The sequence below is a fragment of the Haplochromis burtoni genome, unplaced genomic scaffold (genome assembly GCF_018398535.1).
Source record: "Haplochromis burtoni strain Fernald_Lab_line unplaced genomic scaffold, NCSU_Asbu1 Contig_467, whole genome shotgun sequence".
In the NCBI taxonomy this organism is placed as follows: domain Eukaryota; kingdom Metazoa; phylum Chordata; class Actinopteri; order Cichliformes; family Cichlidae; genus Haplochromis; species Haplochromis burtoni.
In genome coordinates, this window is record NW_024582828.1 from 75,208 (window position 1) to 98,885 (window position 23,678).

Genomic DNA, 23,678 nt, shown 5'->3' on the forward strand with positions numbered 1-23,678 from the left:
TGTGCCAACATGTAGCTACACAGAGCGACTCTAGATATTTAAGAGTATCTTCAAAGAGTGTGGATCTTATTTCTGGGTGGGTTGAATTAGTGTGTTTGGATTATTATTTGGAATCTGTTTCATTACTGAGATGTGCTCTGTTATACTATTATATACGATGCATATTTGAATTAATAGTTATTTGTGTAATTAACCTGTTCCATTAAAATATACTGTAGCTACTTGTACCACACCCAGTCTGCAGAGAGGATGTCAGGCTGTTCCACCTCTGGAGCTTTTGCAACATCATAGTATTAAAGTGTAACATTCTTTTTCTTCAGTGTCGGAGTATGTGTGGGAACAGCTGCATAAACTCATTTATACTGTATGTTTCCTGATTGCTATTTTCAGAACCCCGAGTCAGACGGGGTTTCGCAGTCTTGTGGTGAAAATGCGTGCGTGTGCGTGTGTGTGTGTGTGTGACTAATGAAGGACGGCTTCAAAAGGAGGAGCGACACCTGTTGTATTTTTTGGGATTTCCTGGAAATTTCATATATTGAATTGCCTTCCCTGTAGCTGGCCTTCCAGCTTGGACACTACAGATTTTATTAGACACGTGTAATCTGTTATTTGCACTAGATGTGACAACTCTCCACTTCTTCCTTCAAACTGTACAGGTCAGTCAGGCACCCACAGTGTAGAACATGAGTACAATACCCCTGCTAGCTTTGGTCTGGTAAAAGTTGAGTAAAGTTCATTCAAAAGTGGTCGTGTCCTGTTTAGAAAAGAGAGATGAAGGTAAAAAAAAAGAGACCCTAAGACAATAGACTGTTGCCCATCCATAGCATAACTTCCTCTGTACAGCATTTCCTGCAGTGTGTCTCCTCTTGTAAAAATAGTAAAAAGACATCATTGTTTTCATATTTGTGTGTGTGTGTGTGTGTGTGTGTGTGTGTGTGTGTGTGTGTGTGTGTGTGTGTGTGTGTGTGTGTAGTAAAAAGGAAACATTGCTGTGACATGTTTATTTCTTCCTGAGGGTTGCTGTAAGGTGCAAACGGCAACATAAACAGACTCGGGACTAGGGATGGGTATCGTTTAGGTTTTATCCGATACCGGTGCCAAACCGGTACTTTTGAAACGGTGCCGGTGCTTAAACGGTGCTCAAACCGGTGCTTAAAGAATGGAGAACACAAAATTGGTCCAAAAACCTCTCATGTTCAGCTGTTTTTTTGTAAAAAGATAACAATGTTAGCCTTTTCTGCAGCTATGGGGCATATATGGTATCACTCTTGGCTGGAAGCAGTGCTTAAACAATGGAAAAAACACAAACTTTGTCCAAAAACCTCTCATGTTTAACTGTTTTCCACTTTTTCTTTGGTCATTTTAGCCTTTTTGGCCAGGGTGAAGGGAGTATCTGCCATCAAACAAGAAGACAGCCGCATGTAGCTATGATGATGTTTGCTAGTTCACCTTACATGCATTAATGTAATAACGTGGTTAGCCTACTCAACGTAAATTACACACGAACAACATTAAGCTACTCACGCAGAGAAGAACGGCTGCTGCTGCATCATCATCCTCATCATTTCTGCTACACTGGCAGGGCTAGGGGCCAGGACTCTCCTCTTCGGTTTTTGGGGGATGTTGCTAACTCCGGGTCTGATAACAGGCACCACACCCGCAGTAGATGTGCTCGGTGTGAGGTCTCGCAGCAAGCTATCAAATACGCGCATTTCTTGGCTTTTAAAAAACGCTATGCGTCGCCAGGTGTTTCATCAGATTCGAGGTGTTACCTCCTTTGCACAGTATCAGCTTAAAGCACTTGTTGCAGGCTGCTGAGTTTGCATATTTTGCTGTGAAGTACAGCCAGACTTTTGACCGCTTCGCCTTGGGCATTTTTAATCTGTAGCTCTGCTCTAAAAGAACGTACGTACCTGGACCCGCCTACTATCCTCGGAAACGTAAAATGATTGGCTAGAATCTAAAGTGTATCACAGCTCAGGAAAAAAAAGCACCGAAATGTGCGCTGCTTTTCGGTCTGGTTACTACTGTTTATGTCAGAACCGGTACCCATCCCTACTCGGGAGTGAGGAATTCTTCCCTGCATTCATCGTTAACTCTCCAACTGTAATCTTAATAACGCATTGAATGATTTGGTGGTAAAATATTCATGTAGCTCTTCTCCCTTTCAGTCACATCCCACTGGGCCGTGTGGAACATAAATGTTTAGAAACAAAGTTATAATTGCGTCATGATCAGCTTATCAGCTTATAGTTCACCTGTAGTCCAATGTAAAAGGAATGGCTTTTACCGTTTTAATCTTTTTTTATTTTAAAGCTCTTTAAAGATACTAAGTGGTGTAAGAAAAAAAACACATGAGCACAAGTGATCCCCTCGACTGAATGATATTTGTGTTTGCAGTCGTAACCAGCTGGGCTCCCTGCCGGCCTGCCTGTGTGGTTTACCTCTGAGAGTCCTCAACGCCAGCAACAACAAGCTGGTCAGCCTGCCCGAGACCATTGGACAACTGCAGAGGCTCATGGAGCTGGTAAGGCTGTTTTACCACTTGTGTCACTGTGTTGGTTTATTCCTGTGGCACTCAGGAGTGAGTAATAATATTTCTATTTTTGTGTTTCTTTGTCTGTATGTGAATATCTTATGCTCCAGTTGTGCTGCTCACTGCTTTTATCCCAGTCTGGAGAGGATTTATGGCTTATGTTTTTTAGCCCTTCTTCAGTAAGCTTTATGTGTCACATGAAATTTAGGGACATACGTCGTCACTCTCTTTTTATATTTCCTTGGCTCATTCTGATGTTAGATTTGTGTCTTTTTTTTCTGAAAAAAGACACAAATCAGATCAGATCGTCGATTCTGTGCCCCTGAGTAGTGCCCACTCAGGGTCAGAGAGGAGTTTAAGTATCTCGGGGTCTTGTTCACGACTGAGGGGAGAGCAGAGCAGGAGATCGGCAGATGGATTGGGACATTGGCTGCAGATGCTGTACTGTTCTGTTGTGGTGAGGAGAACTGAAGCTGTTGATTTACCAGTTGATCTACGTCCCTACCCTCACCTACAGTCACAAGCTTGGAGTAGTGAATGAAAGAACGAGATCACGGATACAGGCAGCAAAATCTGAAGGGTTGCTGGGCTGTCTGTTAGAGAAAGGCTGAGGAGTTCATTTAATCGGGAGGGGCTCAGAGTAGAGTCGCTACTCCACACATCAAAACAAGCCAGCTGACGTGGTTCATGGATCTGACTAGGATGCCTCCTAGGTTGAGGCCCTGGGGTAGAACCAGGACATGATGGAGAGATTATATCTCTCTGTTGTTCTCCCTGATGAGCTGGAGAGAGGGAGGTTTTGGCTTCTCTGCTTAGAGTGCTGCTCCCAGGACCCTGCCTTGGATAAGCAGAAGAAATGAAATGGAATTTTCTTCTTAAACTCATAATAAGACATTTATTTTTTACTTTTTCCTCCACAACAGCATCTCTTATTCTAAATCAAACAAGTCTCACAATAAAGTGCTGCATAATATATACAACTGATAGTGATCTGTGGGATATTTCACTTTATCCAGTGGTGGTGGTGTGCTGTGATTAACTCATTCACAATATGCGTGATGCTGACCGACCTGATCTGATTGGGTCAAACTTGTGAACAGAGTGAATTTTTACAAGGACTGACAGAGCTGTGCAAACAAGGAATCAGCAGATGGCAGCACTGGCAGATTGGTTGATGAGGAAGATATTTTCATGACCCATTACACTGTCCGTTTTGTTTCAGAGGAGAGTCAGTATGCCACAATGATGCTGTTTTAGCTCTTTACATGGAATATTGCTGGCAGGCAACACAATCACATTGCTTGTTAGCACTCCTGTGCAGGGAGCAGAGGCTAATGAGAATGACAGTCCTCATCCTGGCCTGTTAGCTGAAAACGGTCTAGTTCTGGTCAGCAGCAGGACAATCGGGGTACATCATCACTTTCAGTCTTTTTAGGGTGAAAATGAAATAAGCTGAAGTGTCGTGAGCAAAGCCTGACTCTAAACTAAAGCCCCGCCCACATATAAAGTGATTAGCTCATCGCACATTGTCTCTTCTAATTGATTCCCACTCCTTCATATGTCAGTCAGAAGTGTCCTTCACTTCAGCTAAAAGCAGCTACTGTCTGCTCAAACAAATCTGAGATAACTCAGAACCTGGAAGCTTCCCATTGCTTACTGTTATTTCACTTCTTGTCAGTATGAGTTTAATTCTTTGTGCTCAGGCAACTACATCACTGCTCTCACCTCTTCTTTATACCTGGACTCTGTATATGTGTGTGATATGGTATTAAAGTCTTATTGCTTATTAACTTTCCAGCAGCGTCCTCTCAGCATGAAAACCCAGCTCGACTTTGCACCATCTGCTCAGCTGTGATGTTTGCTCCCGTGCTGCCGAGAGCATTTCAAACAATTACTAATCATAAATATTAACCGCTCACTCCCCTCGTTTGTTTTTGTCCTCTGCAGGACATCAGCTGCAACGAGATCACAGCTCTTCCTCGTCACATTGGCAGACTCAAAGCTCTGCGCGAGCTAAACGTGCGCCGAAACCTTCTCTGTGTCCTGCCAGAAGGTGAGTGCCTTTTTTCCCCCCCAGTATAAGGCAAATTGCAGTGTCCTGTCTTTCTTGATGACTTTCAGAAAGCGAAGGCTTTCAGCTCTCTGTGTCCTAAAGACTGGTGAATTTTGGTTGGAAATCTTTGTGTTGACTTTAGGTGTGTAATTAAGGTGATTTATGTTCCCTTTAGGCAGCCTTTAAGCCTTTTAATTTCACTTTTCTTTTGATCCCACCTTACCTCTGCACCTTACAGAAGCCTATTGTGCACTCCGTGCTGTGACTCGAGGATCGGAAAGTCAAGTCTCATTTAGAGTGAAACTCAGAAATGGAATAATCTCTTCCATATGCAAGACTGGGAGGTGCATCTGAGACCACAGAGTCCTCTGCGTGCACTGCCACACCCATCCTTGGGCCTAAAAATATACTTAACCCTCAGTGTGACCGAGGAGCGACCTCCAGCCCAAAAGGTCTGAAATAAGTCAGTGACACAGAGATGAGCAACAGCCACAAAGGTCTGGTGCTCATCTAGTGAGACAACGCCCAGTCTGACTAACTGATAGGCTGGAGAGAGACTGGCTTTTACATGGCGGGCAGCCATTTATAAACACCAGAACAACTCTGGATCTGCATGTAAGGCCAGTATCAGTACCCAAATACAATCTGACTACAGTATTTTTTTTTAAGTTAGGGCCTGCGCTTATAGCTGTTTTAGTTATTAATGGGTCTGTTGATCTTTTTTTCCTGTTTTGTAGTCAATATAGTCAAGATATTAAAAAAAAAAAAATCAATTTCTGTCTTCATTGTCAGTCGTCCAGCATGTGGATAGTCTGATAAACAGAGTCGAGACATGGAGTCAGACCAGCAGATAGTTGATCAGAATGATAAACAACAGCAACTCCAATCGCTTTATTCAGCCGGTTTGGATTTGTTGCTCCAGTTTCCTGAATTGTTACATATCCCCATCCCCTCACCTTTATGACCATCTCCTGGATTGATTGATGAGCTTTGAACTGGTTCAGAAGCTTAGTACCACGGTGCTGGGGGGAGGGGGGCTTCAACCAGGCAGACTGGACGGCAGCCCCGACAAAGGGAGGGATGTTGTTTTTGATTTAATATCTGTTGAACTTGTGCAGCTCTGAAGAGTCCCTGAGATAAGACCACCATGACTGCTGAGGGCTTTTTAAAGGTCGGCCAAGCTCAGGGTGGCAATAGCATAAAGTCAGAGAGTCAGACTCTAACTAGAAGATCAGAGCTGGTAGGAAAAATGATCTTTAAAGCCAGAATTATCATGGCAGCAGCAGCAGCTTTGGTTAGCAGCATAATGCATCAAGGCTGCAAGACTTTCCTTTATACATTTCATATTCCTTCCAGTGACATCAGAGGAGGCTTCTGCAAGTTTGTACCTCAATAAGTAATAAGTCATCTAATAATGCTATTAGCAGCTATTTATCAACACAGTTTGTACAACAGTATGTCAAACCCAGAAAGAAGAAAACATGGATGGTCTTGTAAAAATTTAGTAATTTAGTTATAACAAAAATCTGCATTGTGAAAAGAACTACGAGCCATGTCTGAAATCTTCATCTAGTCTCTAGCCTGAGTGACTCAGGCCCAAAGTGTAACATCTAAAGTAAATCAGCAGTTATCGTGTTTTATTTCAGGCACAGCTACTTTGCAGATTTCTCATCAGACAGCCACAGTTCACTAAGACCAGGAAAATGGTTCATATCAGCCCAGCTCTCAGATCTCCAGACCTGTGAGGTGGTGTGCAACAGTCAGATTCGATGCTGTGCATATCTGAACATATGTAAACAGACTGCTAGATAACTTGAGGCCTCAGTTCTTTTAAAGTTTTCTGTTTATTGTTCTTTTAAAAAAGATTTAGGAGTAATTTGCAAGTTTTTTTTTCCCGTTTTTGTATACCGTTGCAGGTTAAAAACTTTGTGAACCCTAGTATATTTTGTTTGTGTTTCAGCACAAGATCTAGAACCTCAGATTTTGAGTCCAGTCCTACGAGTAGATGAAGGGAACGCAGTGAAAAGAGAATTTGTAGTTTGTACCTTTTATAGGAATTGTCTCCCCTGCTGTCATGATTGGCCTGCTGCTGTTGTTTTTTTGGTTTTAAAGTCAGATTGTTTTATAATAAAATTGTTAGAGCACTATAGATGAAATTTACACATTTGTCCTGAGTGATCTCAAGGCATAAGGGAACATATGTTTATGCATAATTTAATCGAGTACTGTATAGAGAATATTTTTATCCAGTAACCAGAGGAATGCTTTCTGGTGTCACCGCTCACACCATCACATGTGCTTAGCTGACATTATTACCGCCTACACGTGATTTTAATTATGAGAAACTGTCTAAAAACTCTGTAATGATCATGCTGTCAAAATTGATGGGTTCCTGAGCTGCGCATCATTAGCAGTCTGCAGGATATGGTTCCCCCATTGGTTTCTGCCCACAAACCCAAACATCCGTCTGAGGATCTGTAAACACACACATACACTCACATAGAGAATTTCTTTTCGACATCTTATACAGGGAAAGAAGACAAATAAGAACAATGCGTTTGGTGGACCAGGAGTCCGGAAAGTTTATACATTTCTTGTACATGACTGTTTAGTCTAGGTAAAGGCACCATTAAAAACCTTCACAGTTTATCCTCAGCTAAAAGGTTTCAAAGAAAGGTTAATTATATAACTGCAAAGACTTAGAAAAGATAGAGAAATAAATTGCTTCACAGTGAGAAATATAATGCCTTTTTAAAATTTAGATGAGCTTACAGTGACTCTGGTAATAAATTCCAAATCACGTAATATCAGGGAGAGCCAAGCAGCTGGGAAAAACAGGCATTGGATAACATTAGCAAGCTAATAGTCTGAGTGCAGTTCAGGGTAAGTTTTAGATCTGTGTTAACTTTTTGAAAAAATGATTCTGTGTTTCTCTGTTTCCCATTTTCATGCTACGCTCAAAGAAACAGTTTGATATTTTGAAAAATGCATTTGTTCCCTTTCATTCATTGCAATTCTCGCTTTCTAAAAAATTACATTCTAAATCGACTAATTGTAGATTTAGGCGCAAAGACCTCATTAACTGAGCTAAATATCATTAGCTCAGTTAATGTCAACTGCACTCAGTGAGTGCAGTTGAAGTGAGCTTCAAGGTCTCCAGGTTCCTGTTGTTATAATAAGGTTGGGTACTTGGAAGCTAGCTTCAAGGTTGAGTTTATTGGCATAAATGACCATGCCCATAAACTGAACAGTAGAGTGCTTACAACAGTCAAAAATGAAATCCCATACCTGTACACTTCTTTAGGACTGGAAGTGTTTTTGCAACCACAGCTATTGCAATCTAATGCCATACAAATAAGGCATGCAAGTTTAAGGCACCTCAGCATTGGCTTCATTTATCTGCCCACAGAAGCTACGTTCATCTCTTATACTGTCTATGGTACCACCATAAGGGGGGTGGGGGATGGTGTTATGTCCAGTTGGATCTCATGGTAGCAGTGTTGTATCACTGTTCCAGTGTAAAACCCAATACCGTGGGAAGAAATGCAGAAATACATAGAGAAATGTACTGTGTTTAGTTTAAAAGCTGGTTCCAAAGCTTGCTGCAACCTGGAATCTGTAATCAAGCGTGTGGTCAACCTCTTCATCTAACTTGTTAACATATTGGGTACTCTGTGAAGGTGTGCACGCTTGTATATTGACTCTACATAACTCTTTAAACATAAAACAGGCACTTTTGTTAAATTACAGCTTAGTCACTCCAGTAAAACGCTGTGTAAGAGAGGTGTTCCAGGTTTTCCAGGTTATTTTGGATTTAATGAGGAATAAAGTTCACATGAAGAGAAACAGTTTGACTCTGGGCTGCTAACAATTACAAACCTAGTCTGAAAATAACAACAAGAGCTGCATTGTGTTATCTGGTGGGAAACATGTTGGTGGTTTTACCCATGTGAAAGTGTAAGTGTGTGTAGTCTACTTGAGATCAACTAAATCAGCAGCAGGGGGGGTTTCCACTGTCACTAAACAAACTGCTGGTATCGGTCTATTTTAAAATCAGGTTATGTGTGTGCTGAAGCCTCTTAGTGTAGTGTTATGGAAAACACCTGAATATCTGTAATTCTATGCAAATCACTGAAGCGTGTGCATGTCAGCAGAAACTAGATAATGCATGTTTTCCCATGTCCCACACCTGACTGGGCAGGTGGTATGGTCTATGCAGCTGATGCAGAAGAGCGGGCATCTTGCTCTGACCATTTCATATTTAATAAATGCCACTTTTTCCAATATCCCTGCCCAAATATGTTGTTCTTTAGCATCTATTTTAAGAATTCCTGGTTTAAAATAACAAGAATTCACTCATTTCAGCCTGGTTAAGATTGCAGGTTGATGCAATCTTTCTCATTGGTGCCATCAGAGAGAGGGCTAAGCAGTCCAAAAATAATTCTGCAGCAAGAAAATTCACAAAGAGCTATCTTCAGACACAAGAACAGAACAAAGTGTTCTGGCAGAGATCATCCGACCTCCACAGATCTCACCACCATGGAGTCAGTCTGGATTACATGAAAACAGAAGACACTGAGAAACGCCTAAGTTCTCCAAAAGTGATTTTCCACTCGCTGTTCCAGGAACATTAATTTCCCCCCGAAAAAACGAATGTTCTGGAACTTTCCGGGGAGTGAAAGTTCATCCAGCACATTGTGATTAGCATTTTCACAGCAGGGGTAAAGTCCCGGGAAGATTAAATCCATTAGTTTGCTGGCATTTCAAAGGTGCAGTTTGTCTCAAATTTTGAGTGTTGTCCTCTGCAAAAATCAACCAAAAGGGTCAGACTTTAAACCTCCTGGGCGTCTCCATTCGAGTTATTGTTGGGCAGAAAGTAAAAGGAAAACAAACATGGTTTGGGTAAAAAAAAAAAAAGATAACCCTGAAGTTTTCTGCTGAGATATAATCCCCTTATGTGCTGCATTGTATATCACATAAGCCAAATCAAAACAAATCTGCTCGCTCTGAAGGAGCAGATAACCAGAGCTGTTTGCCTGATGTTTGTGCGTTTGTGTCTTCCTACAGACTTGGCTGATCTTCCTCTGGTGAAGTTCGATTTCTCCTGTAACAAAGTGTCCACCATCCCAGTGTGTTACAGGAAGATGAAACAGCTCCAGACTCTACAGTTAGAAAACAATCCACTGCAGAGTCCACCCGCACAGGTACATAAACAAACACACACACTTTTGTCTTAATGTACTTTATATCTTCCACTATTCTTTGTGTCTTAGTCATGATTCGACATAAATTCTTGGTGCACATCTCTGAAAATTAAACCTACTTTATTTTTTGTAGATACCATCCTAATATAAGAAACAGAAATTCATAATAAATTTATATTTTTAAATGTATCATTTCAGCTTAATGTTCCTGCACAGGGCTATTATCTGGCCATTACAGCAATCATCATGATCATAGCAGCATAGCAGCAGTATTGCAATAGGTAGTATAAAGCTATGTACCTGCTTTTGGAAATGTTAAGCACGAGCAGCTGCAAGAGCTAAAAAAAGACACAAGTGACTCAGCAGTCTTTGTGAATAAAGGCTGAAATGATGTAGAAAACAAAGTAAAGCTGGACTTTTACTTGATGCTGATTTGAGTCCTTTTTCCTCCCATTATTCAGATCTGTATAAAGGGCAAAGTTCACATATTCAAGTATCTGAGCATTGAGGCGTGTCGCAGCGAGAAGATGCCTGACTCTCTCTACCTGCCCGTCATGGGGCGAATCAACTTATCAAGGCCCACCACTGGCAGGTCAGTTACCGTGGTATCACACAGCTGGGTGGGGATTATCTTCTCTTCATTATCAGCGTCTGCTCTTGTAGTGCAGTTAGACTGTACGTCTTTGACAACGTTCTGGTGTCGAAATGTCAATTCAAGGTTCAAGGTTCAAGGTTCTTTATTTGTCACATGCATAGTTATACAAGTATAACACACAGTGAAATGTAGCCTGACACGCTCCTCGACATGTGCAAAAATTGGGGGGGGTGTAGAGGAAGAACATTATATATATATAGTATATACATTGGGTGAATGTGCAGTAGTAGCAGCAAGCAGGTGAATTCTGTACATTAATATGAATAGACATCTGACTATTTTACAGGATAGACAATATAAACATATTTAAAATTAAAGGAATTGAAATGTACATTGTGCCTTGGTTTAGTGTCTGGAAGAGTCCTGTCTCAGTCAATTATAGATGATGTGAGAGGGCGGGTGTGTGTGTTTAGGGCACGGATGGCTTGGGGATAGAAGCTCCTCTTGAGTCTCTCTGTCCTTGCCCGGAAGATGCGGAACCTTCTACCAGATTGCAGAAGTTGGAACAGTTTGTTGCCAGGATGGGACGGGTCCTTCAGTATCTGCGCTGCTCTAGTCCGGCATCTCCTGGTGTAGGTGTCCTGAAGCGGGGGGAGAGCAATCCTATTGTTTTATTTTTGTTTTTTTTTTTGCCTGTCCCGTTTGGCTCTTTTGCCATCAGAATTGTTGTCTAAAGGCAAAGAAAGATGCCCAACGGATTTACTTTACCAAATTGACCATCCCAGCCTTGCCTAATGGTCCATTTGATTCACCTTTTATTGTTTATTTTATTTTCACTTACTGAATACGGGACAGACTTGACTGGGGGAAAGAAGGGGAGAAAGAAAGAGGGAAAGAGAAACAGCTGAGAAGAGGGACGGGGGAGAAGGGCAAAAACAAAAACCAACAGAATGAGCAGAAAAAGAAAAAAAAAAAAAAAGAAAAAAAATGCATATATCAATCACCTGGATCACCTGCTGAGAAAGAAAAAAGAAAACAAGCAGAAGAGAACAAGAGTAATAGAATAAACAACATCACAATGATATATGGGAATATGACAGTAAATACTAAATATTAAACATTATTGTGCAGCACATAAGATCAACAGAACACAGTGTGCTTTGAGGTAGGAGCCAAAAAGGGTGTAGTTTGTGGGTGTGATCACCCGTGTGTACACCTGTGAGCATGGACGCGCTTGTTTTTTTAAAAGGTTCCTTCATGTAATGATCTGCTAGAGGGTGTGGGGGGGCCACAGCCCCGTCCTCCAGGGCATGAAGCAGGTATGGAGGAGATCAAAACTCCAGACATCCAGAGGCCCCCAGAACACAAGAGACCAAGGAAGACCAACAGAGGGGCAGCCGCGCCACTGTCCCAGAAAGAGCTGAGGAGAGTCCCAGATGAGGGCTCACTCAGCAGCCGCGGAGCAGAAGCCAGGGGGAGTTGCAGTGACGCGCCCGTGAGCTCCGCCGGCAGCCAGCCGTGCCTGAGTGACCGAGCCCCAGGCCGAGAGGCCGGGGGCACCCCACCTCCGAAGTGGCCCGAGCAAGCCCCAGGCTCCAGGCCCCGATAAGCGGCCGCCAAGGAGTGAGCCGGTGTGTACCTGGACGCCCATCCCCGGACACAAAGAACCACCACCACATGCTGGATCCCACTGGCAGGGGAAGTGGTGGTAGGGGGAGATAGGCCTCCATACCTTGGAGGGCCTAAGATGTCCCCAGAGAGGTGGCGCCTGACACCCAACCTGACATATAGACACAGACATACAGGCACACACATATACAAACATCCATTCCCACCCTCATGCTCTCATATACACTTATATGAGAGCAATCCTGCAGCAGCGTTCTGCTGTACGGATCACTCTCTGGAGAGCTTTTTGGTCCTTCACACAGCTGTTCCCAAACCACGATGTCATGTTCTGTGTGAGGATGCTCTCCACAGCGCCTGTATAGAAAATCCTGAGGATCTTTGGAGAGACCCTGAACTTCCTCAGTTGTCGTAGGTGATACAGGCGCTGCCTAGCCTTTTTGGTCTGGACCTGAATGTGGGCAGCCCATGTCAGGTCTGAGGAGATGTGGACACCAAGATACTTGAAGGACTGCACCCTCTCCACTGGAGCTCCATTGATGATAATGGGCTTGTAGTCTCTGTGCTGACCCCTTCTGAAGTCCACCACCAGCTCCTTGGTCTTGCTGACGTTCAGCTGGAGGTGGTTGTCCTGGCACCACGATGCCAGATTCTTCACTTCATCCATGTAGGCCGCCTCATCGTTGTTGGAGATGGCACCCAACACCACTGTGTCGTCAGCAAACTTCACAATGGTGTTGGAGCCATGGGTGGCCACACAGTCTGAAGTGTAGAGGGAGTAGAGCAGTGGCGAGAGGACACATCCCTGAGGTGCTCCTGTGTTGATGGTGATGCTGTTGGAGAAGCACCTGCCCACCCTCACCACCTGAGTTCTGCCAGTGAGGAAGTCCAACACCCATGCACACAGACGGCTGTTAAGTCCCAGATCCCTCAGCTTTGTGAACAGTCTGCAGGGCACTATTGTGTTAAACGCTGAACTGTAATCAACAAACAGCATTCGCACATAGTTACCCTGTTTCTTGTCCACGTGGCTGAGAGTGGTGTGTAGGACGTGGGCGATGGCATCCTCTGTGGATCTGTTGGATCTGTAGGCGAACTGCAGCGGATCTGTGGTGTCTGGGATGGAGGAGGAGATGATGTTCTTCAGCAGCCTCTCAAACACCTTCATTACTACCGAGGTCAGTGCAACTGGCCGGTAATCGTTCAGGGATGAGGGTTTGCTGTTCTTGGGCACAGGGATGATGGTGGATCTTTTGAAGCATGTGGGGACCACAGACTTCGCCAGGGACTCGTTGAAGATGTAAGTGAACACACCTGCTAGCTGGTCAGCACAGCAGCGCAGCAGACGGCCGGTGATGCCGTCTGGCCCCGCCGCTTTCCTTGTGTTCACTCTCCTCAGTGCCTGCTCGGACGTCATGCTCGGACATGGTCTCTCGCTGATGAATTCTTTATCATTAAAGTGAATAGCATTGCTAGCGGTTATGTAGCAATGCAATTTTTGTTGTTTTTTCATTAATGGTATTCTGGGTGAAAATAACAGAGCAAGATGTTGAGTCTATGTTGACTTGTGATGGCAGTGTTGCCTCATGGTTCCAGTACCTAAAACCAGACACGGTGATAGAACTGTCTCTGTTTGGCTTCTTGTCTAAGTAGCATGATGATACTGCAGCTGGTGATGGTTTTAGTTTTAAAGCTAAATGATGGGTTTCAAAATTAGCATGGGATGTAACCTGCAAGAATTCAGCGACTTAATTGTTTTCTTCCCCCTCCCAAAGTGTATAATCCGAGCTACAGTGGCTGCTGCAGGACAAACGTGCTTTAGTCAGCAAAAGAGCCATAGTGGCCACGGCTGGCCAGCATGTGTCTGCTACCAATTGTGTAAAAAAGACATTTTTATATTTTCTAATATTTGAATAATAGCAACATGTAACAATAAATCAAAAAAATAAATACATTTAAAAATAAATAAAAAGTGATATGTGTCCACTAAATATTTGCAGGGTTTAGCTTTTTTTTTTTTTGTCCTTGAGTCACCTCAAAAAAATCTGGTTAGGCTCAGCCTGCAGCTTACCTCAGCTGTCAATGCTGCGTGAGAAGTATCCGCTTCTTTTTACTATGCAGGAGACTGTAAAACTTTGTGAATGGGGTCTGATGAGTCAGTAAAGCTCACTTCTCTGTGATCACAGTGATATTGGTGTGAGTTTTTGAGGATATCCTGAACTTTTCTGTCAGTATGCGTTGCATGGTGTTGGTGAAAATTTCATTGAAGTGAGGCTAACATTGTTGGACTCCGAGGCTTAGCGAATAAACTCTTGTACGATGTGAGAATATAAAAACTGTTTACCAGAGAGAAAGTGTTATTTCTAGGACTCTGGCATTAGTAGGTGTGATGTTAGCTTAAAGCAATTGTTGTGTAGCCAGCTTGTTCTTAGCTTTAAGGTTAGGAAGGAGAGGATGGACTATATCTTGAGTCTGAATGTGCTGACACAAAATAAAATTTGTCTACGAGTTCTCTTCTCCTTTGATGTACTAAGTTTATGAGAATGCATCATTTTGTCCTAAGAAATAATTACACACTAATTAATTTATATTTATGATTACAACATTTGTTTTATTAAGTGGCCTCAAAGAAATGACTGACTGTACCTTTAACCTGAACAAAGGTTTCTTTCAGTTTTGTTAACCTGACTAAGAGAAAGTATGCTATATATAACTACTGACATGGCATAATGGAATAGAATAATCTTTTAATTGTCCCTCAGGGGAAATTTGGGTGTAACAGCAGCAAGAAAAAGCTATAATTTGACTCAAGTCGTAAAATCATGAACTTTTGAAGCTTTTTCTGTTTTTTGGTTCACATCTGAACTGTATTCCCAGTCCTGGAAATACTCAGTTTTATTGAGTATTAGTGTGCAGGATACATCCACATCCCACTCCATCATTTGTTTCTAGAGAAGTTTAGGACATATGAGAAAACTAGCAAACAGAGAAAACATTTGAGACATTTGTTTCAAATTTTTGTGACTTTCAGGTTATTTATGAATGCTGTAAGTTGTTTTAAGCTTTGGACTGCCAAGATAGTTGCCAGAAGCACATTACATCACCCCAGGGCCATTATTTTGTATGGTTTTAACAACATTACACGTAGACGGAAACTGTCTGTGATCTGAGCTTGCTCAGTTTCTCAGCCTGTAGCCAAATCCTCCATTAGTCAGCTGAAACTGATCCTTTCTCCAGCTCCCAGCTGGGTAGCAGTGACAGACTGCCATCATACTGAAAGGTTTGTCCAAAATCTCATCACCGGTGTGTGAGATGTTCTCTGTGACTGATGAATAAAGGAATGGGGAGTGAATACAGGAAGAAAACATTTAAGTAGACAAAGGAATGAAAGACTACAATCCTTGAATGATGACACCTAGTAAGGACATACAAAAAAAAAGACTGCACATATCTCAGGGACAAAAGAAAGACTTGTTGAAGCAGTCAGAGAAATGGGTTGATGGACTGCACAAAGTGATACAAAGAAAAGAAAAAGAAGTGAGCTAAACAGAGTGAATAACAATACAAACAGGAAGCAATGTAAAAAGAAAAAAATTGACAGATAAAACAATGGTAGGAATACAAACTAACAAACAAACAACCCCTGCAGTGCTGGCCACCTATAAACAGCCACACAGTGCCACTAAATACTCATGGCAGCACAGGAACAAGCTCTGAGCACAAGATCCATATTACACCAGGTAAGACCCCAGGTGCAGGCTGTGTAAAGATGCCCCTGAGACAATCCAGCTCATAACAGCAGGTTGCAACATGCTATCAGGCAGAACATACATAGAACGCCATAACCAAGTGGCCAGCATAGTGTACAGAAACATCTGTGCCAAGTATGGCCTGGAAATCTCGAGGTCAAAATGGGAGACGCTCCCTAGGGTGGTCGAAAAATGACCAAGCTAAGATCCTGTGGGACTTGCAGATACAGAAGGGCAAAATGGTGATGGCTAACCAACCGGACATAGTAGTGGTGGACAAGCAGAGGAAGACAGCTGTAGTGATAGCTGTAGAAGATGTGGAGGGTGAAGGTGACGGTGGTCCCAGCGGTAATCATAGCACTAGGTGCGGTGACTCGCAAGCTAGGCGAGTGGCTCCAGCAGGTCCCGGGAACAACATCTGAGATCTCTGTCCAGAAGTGCGCAGTCCTAGGAACACCAAAGATACTGGACCCTCAAGCTCCCAGGCCTCTGGCAAAGGACTGTTTTGCCTGGTTACGCAAATTAGCATTAAGGCCTTTACACACAGTTTCAAACTTATATACACAGTGAAAGCGTTGTTTCTTTTGTAAGAAAAATCATCTTTTGAAAAAATGCAATGTGGAAAAAATGAAGTTGACATCAAGCGATGATGAGCTGGTCCTGATGTTTCGAAACAAGAAAAGGAAGAAACAGATTCTGGGTTCATCCGGTTCTCACGGGGCAGCAGCAGCAAGGAGAATTTCATGGTTTGATTCAGCACTTGAAGTTTTGTCATGACCGCTTTCATACATATTTTAGGATGTTGGTGGCACAGTTTGAACTCTTGTTGGCAGAGTAGGGAACAACATCTGAGGAGGCAGAGAAATCATGTCAGACAGTCGATTGACCCGGAATCTAGCTGTGTGTCTGAGGTAAAACTGTATTATGAAACTGGAACAGTACGCACATCTACAGAGTACAGTATAGAATGAATTTATGTCATTTCATCCATCCTCCAATCCAAAGTCGGGGGATTACCAAAGGCTTTAGGATTAAGGACTTCTAGTTTGTCTAACCCAAGCGATGTAATGTCAAAAAGCGAAGGAATAAAGAATAAAATATTTAAAAAGCTGGTGGGCAACCGGTGAGGGTTGGAGGGAAGTACGGTAAAAACAGAAATACATAGGAAATAAAAATTCTGCCTCTTCAGGTCCTTCAACACTCAGCTTCAGCTGGGTTGATGTCCGCCCACATGAAACTCTCCCAGGATGTGGGCAGGAAAAACAGTTTCTGTTCTCCTGTAGTTCACACAGACTCTACACTTACATGTAAATCAGGTTTTCCTTTAGCTTTCATTCTTGTTCATGCTTTTGTCACTTGTCTTCTTGATTTCTTTGATTAAATAAACTCCACATGACACACAAGATAAAAGCATCAGCAACATCCAGGGTATGAAGGGGTGACCTAGAGGGAGCGCTGATATTTTGTGGATATAGAGTCCATACATATAAAACGCCAGAACAGAAACCAGACTGACAAACTACAGCACTGCAACAGGTCTACTTTCTCTTTCTCTGACGGTTAGTCATTTTCAGATTGGTTTTAAGCTCATCATTTGTTGCAGCTGTCATGCTTTGCTGTTTGGCAGATTTTTTCCCCCATTTTATTTCTGCTGTAAAGACGTTGGGAAAAGCTGTAAACTCTTTAATGCCATCAAGTTGAGGATTCTGACTTGTCTGTCTATGGGAATTAATTTGGTTTTGGAACCACCTAAAGTGGCCACTCCAGAAATAACTACCGTATATTTCGGACCGTATATAAGGCGCACCAGATTATAAGCAAAACAAAACAGTCAGATAAATCGAACTTTACTCCACTCATTCTTCTTGCATTGATTCATTAATGTTGAATTCTCTCTGCTGCTCTTTTCCCATGATGCTGCAGTATATTAATGACTAATCTGGTATTGTGGATGGATTTTCTCAGTTGTTCTCCTGACTGAAGATTTGGTCCGTTTCGTCATCCTGCCATGCGATTGCATTTTGTCCCTAACCATCAGGAACCCTCACGTTAACTTTTATCGAGTGGAAAAAATGTTAGTGTTCATCCTCCAGCTTCACTGTTTTATGTTATGCTAACATAGCTGTGTCTGCTAGCGATCACGTAGCACATCATTATATAGGGCTTTGGAGTTGACGTCACGCCGCAATGCATTGTGGGAGCGCAGCTCCATTTTCGGGGTCTACGAATCAAAACAAACACACTGTGTTGGAACGACGACGACAAGAAACATGCTTAAAAGCAGCTCAAAAGAAAACGGACGGTATAGAGACCGATTGCGTCCAGAGGCGAAGCAGCGGTACTTGAAAAAAAATAGAGTGCATCGCAAATCTGGACCCATTTGAAATACGGCAGTGGAGTAAAGACCCAGACGACTTACCGCCACTGTCCTACCCCGATATCTTCACGTATCTTGTTTGTGGAGTAAGCGCTTACACAGCGAACCAGTTTCGTAATTACAAGTCACTGGAGGCGCACATCCAATTTACAAATGGCTGGGTGCAAGATTTGGCTATTTTCAAGCCGCCAAACTCTGAGTACGTCGTCAAAGTAAGTCAGCTGGAGTGCACCGAGTGAAATAGCCATTTTCCACCCCCCACCATAATTAATGTTACACATTTATCATTGAACTGCTAAAATATCGTTATCATATTATATGCCCATAATTGTAAAGTACATGCAAATTAACACATTGATAATCGGGTAAATTATTAACGCCAATTTGTGTCCTTCCTGTCTCATTTCATTTATTGTCTTTACATCAACCAATCAAGTCACTCCATTCTATGTTTGATCGCAATTTCTATAACTTCCGAGACCACCAACGATAATATTATTCAGCTATAAAGTGTGATGTGAACATATTTAGAACTTACCGGAATGAAAATGTCTTGAGCACACCAGCTGATATCTGGAGACGTAACAGAACTTGATATCAGCTCGTCTCACGGCTGCTATCCAGGCTAGACGCCTTCGTTTGGTAATATCCGATACATGAGCTCCTTCATGTTGCTTCCAGGTTGGGAAAGCATAAAAAGACAATCCAAACTTATTCCCGTGCCGGTCGTAAGATCGAACATTGCAGCCGACCACACAGCAAGTACGAACCATGGCTATGCTTTCGCTCCTTACTTAGACCCCCAAAATGGCGGATCGGGCCAAAATCCTTTCCACGCCCACCCCCGTGACATCACGCTCCAAAGCCCTATACCAGCTAGCCCAACTTCAGTAACCCTACAAACGTCACTGCTGTTTAGTTTTCTGTCTTCATTTATGTTGGAAGTGATAGCAGAGCTGTACGTTTTAATTTTTTCAGAAATCTCTCAGTCAGAACATGCTATATCATGTTTAGGTGGAAACTAGCGAGCTAACTTCCTGCTAACTTCTAACTCCGTTAAATTTAATAAATTCTGTTTTCATGGATGCCTGGATGTTAAACTTAATTGTTACACCTGGTAAAGCAGCAACACTGATCATTTTATTAAAGATGAAAGAATTTAGAATTTAGTTTTTAACTCTCAGTGATGCTGCAGTGGTCATTTAACTTTGGGACCTGAAGTAGACGGAGTTTAGGACCCAGATTACTCCGCAAGGCTCCTGACTATGTTAGCCATAATGCTCCGACAATTCATCAAGCGGTGCGCCTTCATAGCTTACCAAAGTAATACTAAAACATTTTTTGGCAGATCTTTGAGTGCTGTGTACCACATAAAAGCAGTTTGAGGTCAGTAAGCACAACCACTGTCGAGTAAGCACTGTCGATTTTTGAGAAAATTAAAGGTTTTAATTGCGCCTTATAGTGCGGGAATATGTTAACCCCCCCTCCCAACCCAGTAAGATGCTTATTGGTTTATACGTTAATATGTCAGTTTTTGGCTCCATATATTATCAATTAATACCAGCAAACAGCACCGCCTGCTGATTGGCATTCCATCGATAATCGATTGCATTTAGATTCAATACACAGTTGATGACGTCACTGATTTTATGGGAAATGAACTGGTACTTATAGTGGTTTCCATTCTAACTGAGCACTCAAAAGTGCTTTATGCTACAGCCTCACCCATTCTCACACACATTCATACAAGCACTTTTATCTCACACTGATAGATGCATCAGGGGCAACTCAGGGTTCAGTATCCTGCTCGAGGATACTTTGGCATGCAGACTGGAGGAGTGCCGAGTGGAACCACCAATCTTTGAATTGGTAGACAAGCCGTTTTTGATTGGCTGTGTTTTCCATGCAGGGTTACTGAAATTAGACCAATCCCTGACTTTGACAAGCTATGATTCTGAAAGACAGATATGCTAAAGTTCAACTTCATATTTATTTTAACAGAAGTCTTCTATTCCTGCTCTATGATTTCTTCTTAGTCGTCTTCTGTGATCCTCAAATGCTTCCGATTCTTTTTTTTCGTCTTTCACTGAAACATTATTACAAGCCATCACTCTGAATTTGTTGTTTCTCAGCTTTGTTTTTCATAAACATGCAATGCCACTTTCACTCAAAAAAAGGCTGTGGATAATAAATTAGTACGCTTCTGTGAGGTGCAGTCGTTTGCCGTCTCACTCCAGAGGAAGCTGAGAACAGAGTGATGCTATTTTTAAAACCCCATTAATACGATGACCTTAAACAGAGCTAGATAAAAATGAAACCCAGCATGGCTCCGTTTACGGTTTACCAAATGAAGAAAGAGTGCCCCGCCAAAGTAAAACAACACAGTCCAAGTTCCAGATCTGCTCATAGCATTTGCTTATGATGGCATATTTTTTTGGCTATTACACGAGTTTTAGTCTTTTAGTGACATGATGAGGATGTCAGGGGGTCAGAGGTCACAGAGAGATGGATGAACCCTAATTTGTCTCAGACTTAAAGTGACCTGTGTGGGCTATTATGAAGCAACTGCACTTGTAGAATCATGATCAAGGAGATGAGAGGAGAGGAGCGACACTGTTGCTCACAGAAGGGTTATTAGAAAATGCTGTGTGTGTGCGTGTGTGTTGTGTGTGTGATGTGTGTGTGTGTGTGTGTGTGTGTGTGTGTGTGTGTGTGTGTGTGTGTGTGTGTGTGTGTGAGTGAGCAATTCCAGCACCTCATTATTGTTCAGTTGCTTGGAGACTGCCACAGGCCAGTGTTCACACGGCCAATTAAAGTTCCCCAGATGCCCTTGTATTTGACTCCTGTGTGTTTTCTAAAACACTGATTTTTAAAACCTTTTTTCAGATCTTCCCTTGATCAAATAGGGATGTTTTATCACAATAGAACAAATATATTCTATTTGTTCTATTATGAATAAATAATAAACATAATAGAATTTGTTTAATAATGCTTTAGATTTAAATATTATACAGAGTATGACAGGTCAGTTTGTTTAAGAAAAGTCTTACAGAAAAAGTTGATTTAAACTCTATTTGAAGGCTTACACCTTATTATTATTATTATTATTATTATTATTATTATTATTATTTTAACTATCATATTAACCACTCAATGAGCTTCTTTATTGTTTAATATTATTTTAGGTTTCCTCTGTCTGATCGCATCAAGTCGTTCTATTCATAGGCCAGAAAAAAAGCACTTAACTGTCTAAGTAATATAAAACATTAAGGAAGCTATGACTTTAAATCAATGAAGGATTAAGTATAGGAACTTCATGCCATCCATGGGGCTTAATAGAAAGCTTGGCAGTGAAAAACATGTGACATTGGATTGTTTAAGGTCCTAAATTAAATTTTGCGTCCTAAGGTTCAGAAACTTTGTACATAAGTTTTTACCCCTCAGCTGTAAAAGGCTGATGGAGTATTCTTGTCACTCCACCGGGCAGGCTGGGCGGGCAGAGTGAAAACCTAACCTAAATTTGTGAATGAGATAACTTGAGAATGTGTAGGAGTGTAGGAGCTTCAGATTGATACCATAGGTGTATCTACAAAAAAAATCTTGAACATGTTTGAATTGCAAAGTTCAAGTTTTATTGAAATCTTGTGAACCCGATAACTCCAGAATGAGCTTGAAATCAATGACACAGGCACGTTTACAAATCATCTCAGACTACTCTGAATCTCTGTGACATGAACCTAAAGTGAAAGGTCAAAGTTCAAGTTTTCTGAAAATCTTGTGAATGCGATAACTCGAGAAGAGGGTAATGTAGGATTTTCAAACTGATGCCATAGGGGTGTCTACATAGCAGGCTGAGCTGTACTACTGGTGGTTCAGATGGGTCTCTCTTTAGTCCTGTCACCTCAAGAATTTCTCCTCATTACACATTTGGCTGTCTTTACATGTGTAAAGTTAAAGAATGCTGAGAAGATGCATAAGCTATGAAAAATACTAAATAAATTCCTGAAGAATACTTCAGGCCTGCTAGAGGGTACATGCAGACATGCAGTACAGTGATGGAAGTGAGGATGATGAAGGCTTTACTTTGTTTGCTGTGGTCTGTGTATTTCGGTTGTAGGTTTCATTTTTAAATGTCGATTACAGTGACGTCAAAAAAAGTTTTTGTTTAGCCGGCTTACACCTGTAGATGCCCTGAAACTTTCATGACAGCAGTTAAAGGTTAAATCCAAACAGCCAATCAGAATTTACACAGCAGTGTGAACGCAGCATGAGAAGCAGAGAGGGGAGGGGGAGCATTCTCTCTCTATCTCCCTCTCTGTCATTGTGGCTCTCTTGCTCTTTGTCTCGCCTGTGCATACACACACACACACCTGCCTCCTGTGTGTGTGTCAGGTGTGTGACCTGTGTCTTGTGTCTGCAGTGTGGAAGACATGGAGCAGCAGAAGAAGCAGGACAGTGACTCAGGAGTCGGCAGCGACAACGGAGACAAGAGACTGTCTGCTACTGAGGTGTGTGTGTCTCTGCATCTGTGTGTCTGTGTGTGTGTGTGTGGGGGGGGGGGATTTTGTACATTTGTACCAATATGATTGTAACATGTTCAAATATAGGTGTATAGTTATGTGTGTGTATGTATCCATGCACAAATATGCGTTAGACATGTACTTAATACACTCATCTTTACTCCTTTAATCCTCATTTTCTAATCACACCAGCTCATTTTTTAAGTCTGTGTATCTGAGTGAGTGCGGTGACATTAAAAGACGGACCCGTTTAGACGTCACTCAGTTTTTCTGCAAATTGTTATTTCTTTTGTGGACTTGTGAGCAAATGATTGTGAAAAATGGCAAAAAAATGAATTGTTACATTTAACAGTAAATTGTTAAAGAGCATTATTTAAGATGAATTAATACAAAGTTGAAATAAATGACAAATAACTGAAAATTTTAATATTTGACTTTGAATTTGAGATTCTTCTGGATTTGGTCTTGAAATGAAATACTGTTAGAGCGGAGGCACTTTGGCCTCATCTTGTAATTAGGGGCAACTTAACGTTTAGTTGAAGTTATTTTCTTCATTTGAACTGATAAGCTAAACGTTTTTCTGTCTCTCGTAGTCTTTATCCGTGCAGTGCAGAGGAATTTTGTAGGATTCTGTAAACTGACGTCACGTCGCATCAGTGGGAGTCAGAGCTCTCCTTTTCATTTTAGAATGAACACATTTTTTCTTTGTTACTAATTCACACTTTTGGTCATTGTTGAGATAGAAAGCTGTTCAAGGCAGCAGCCAGCTCCAGGTCTGCAAAACTGAAATTATAAACTCTAATTTGCAACTGATATGCTTTTCCTGACCCAAAACTACGAGAAAAGTAATAAACTACAACTGAGAACGTTTACACTTTTAACACTCATCAGTTGTTGTGTTCTTGTGTTGAGGTTCTCACAGTTTTGTTTCAGCTCTGAAGCCGTTTCATTGCTTGTTTCAGCCGTCAGATGAAGACAGTCTGAGCCTTAATGTGCCAATGAGTCACATCACAGAGGA

General features: G+C 41.9%; 1 protein-coding gene across 1 annotated transcript in view; it reads left to right on the plus strand.

Moving 5' to 3' along the window:
- lrch1 (leucine-rich repeats and calponin homology (CH) domain containing 1) overlaps positions 1-23,678 on the plus strand; it is a gene marked incomplete in the record, with an annotated part of 100,651 nt that overhangs the window by 41,237 nt on the left and 35,736 nt on the right. Inside the window, 6 exon segments of the mRNA XM_014341275.2 lie at positions 2,401-2,527; positions 4,484-4,589; positions 9,657-9,793; positions 10,255-10,385; positions 22,561-22,648; positions 23,623-23,678. Coding sequence (XP_014196761.1) covers positions 2,401-2,527; positions 4,484-4,589; positions 9,657-9,793; positions 10,255-10,385; positions 22,561-22,648; positions 23,623-23,678 — 645 coding nt within the window.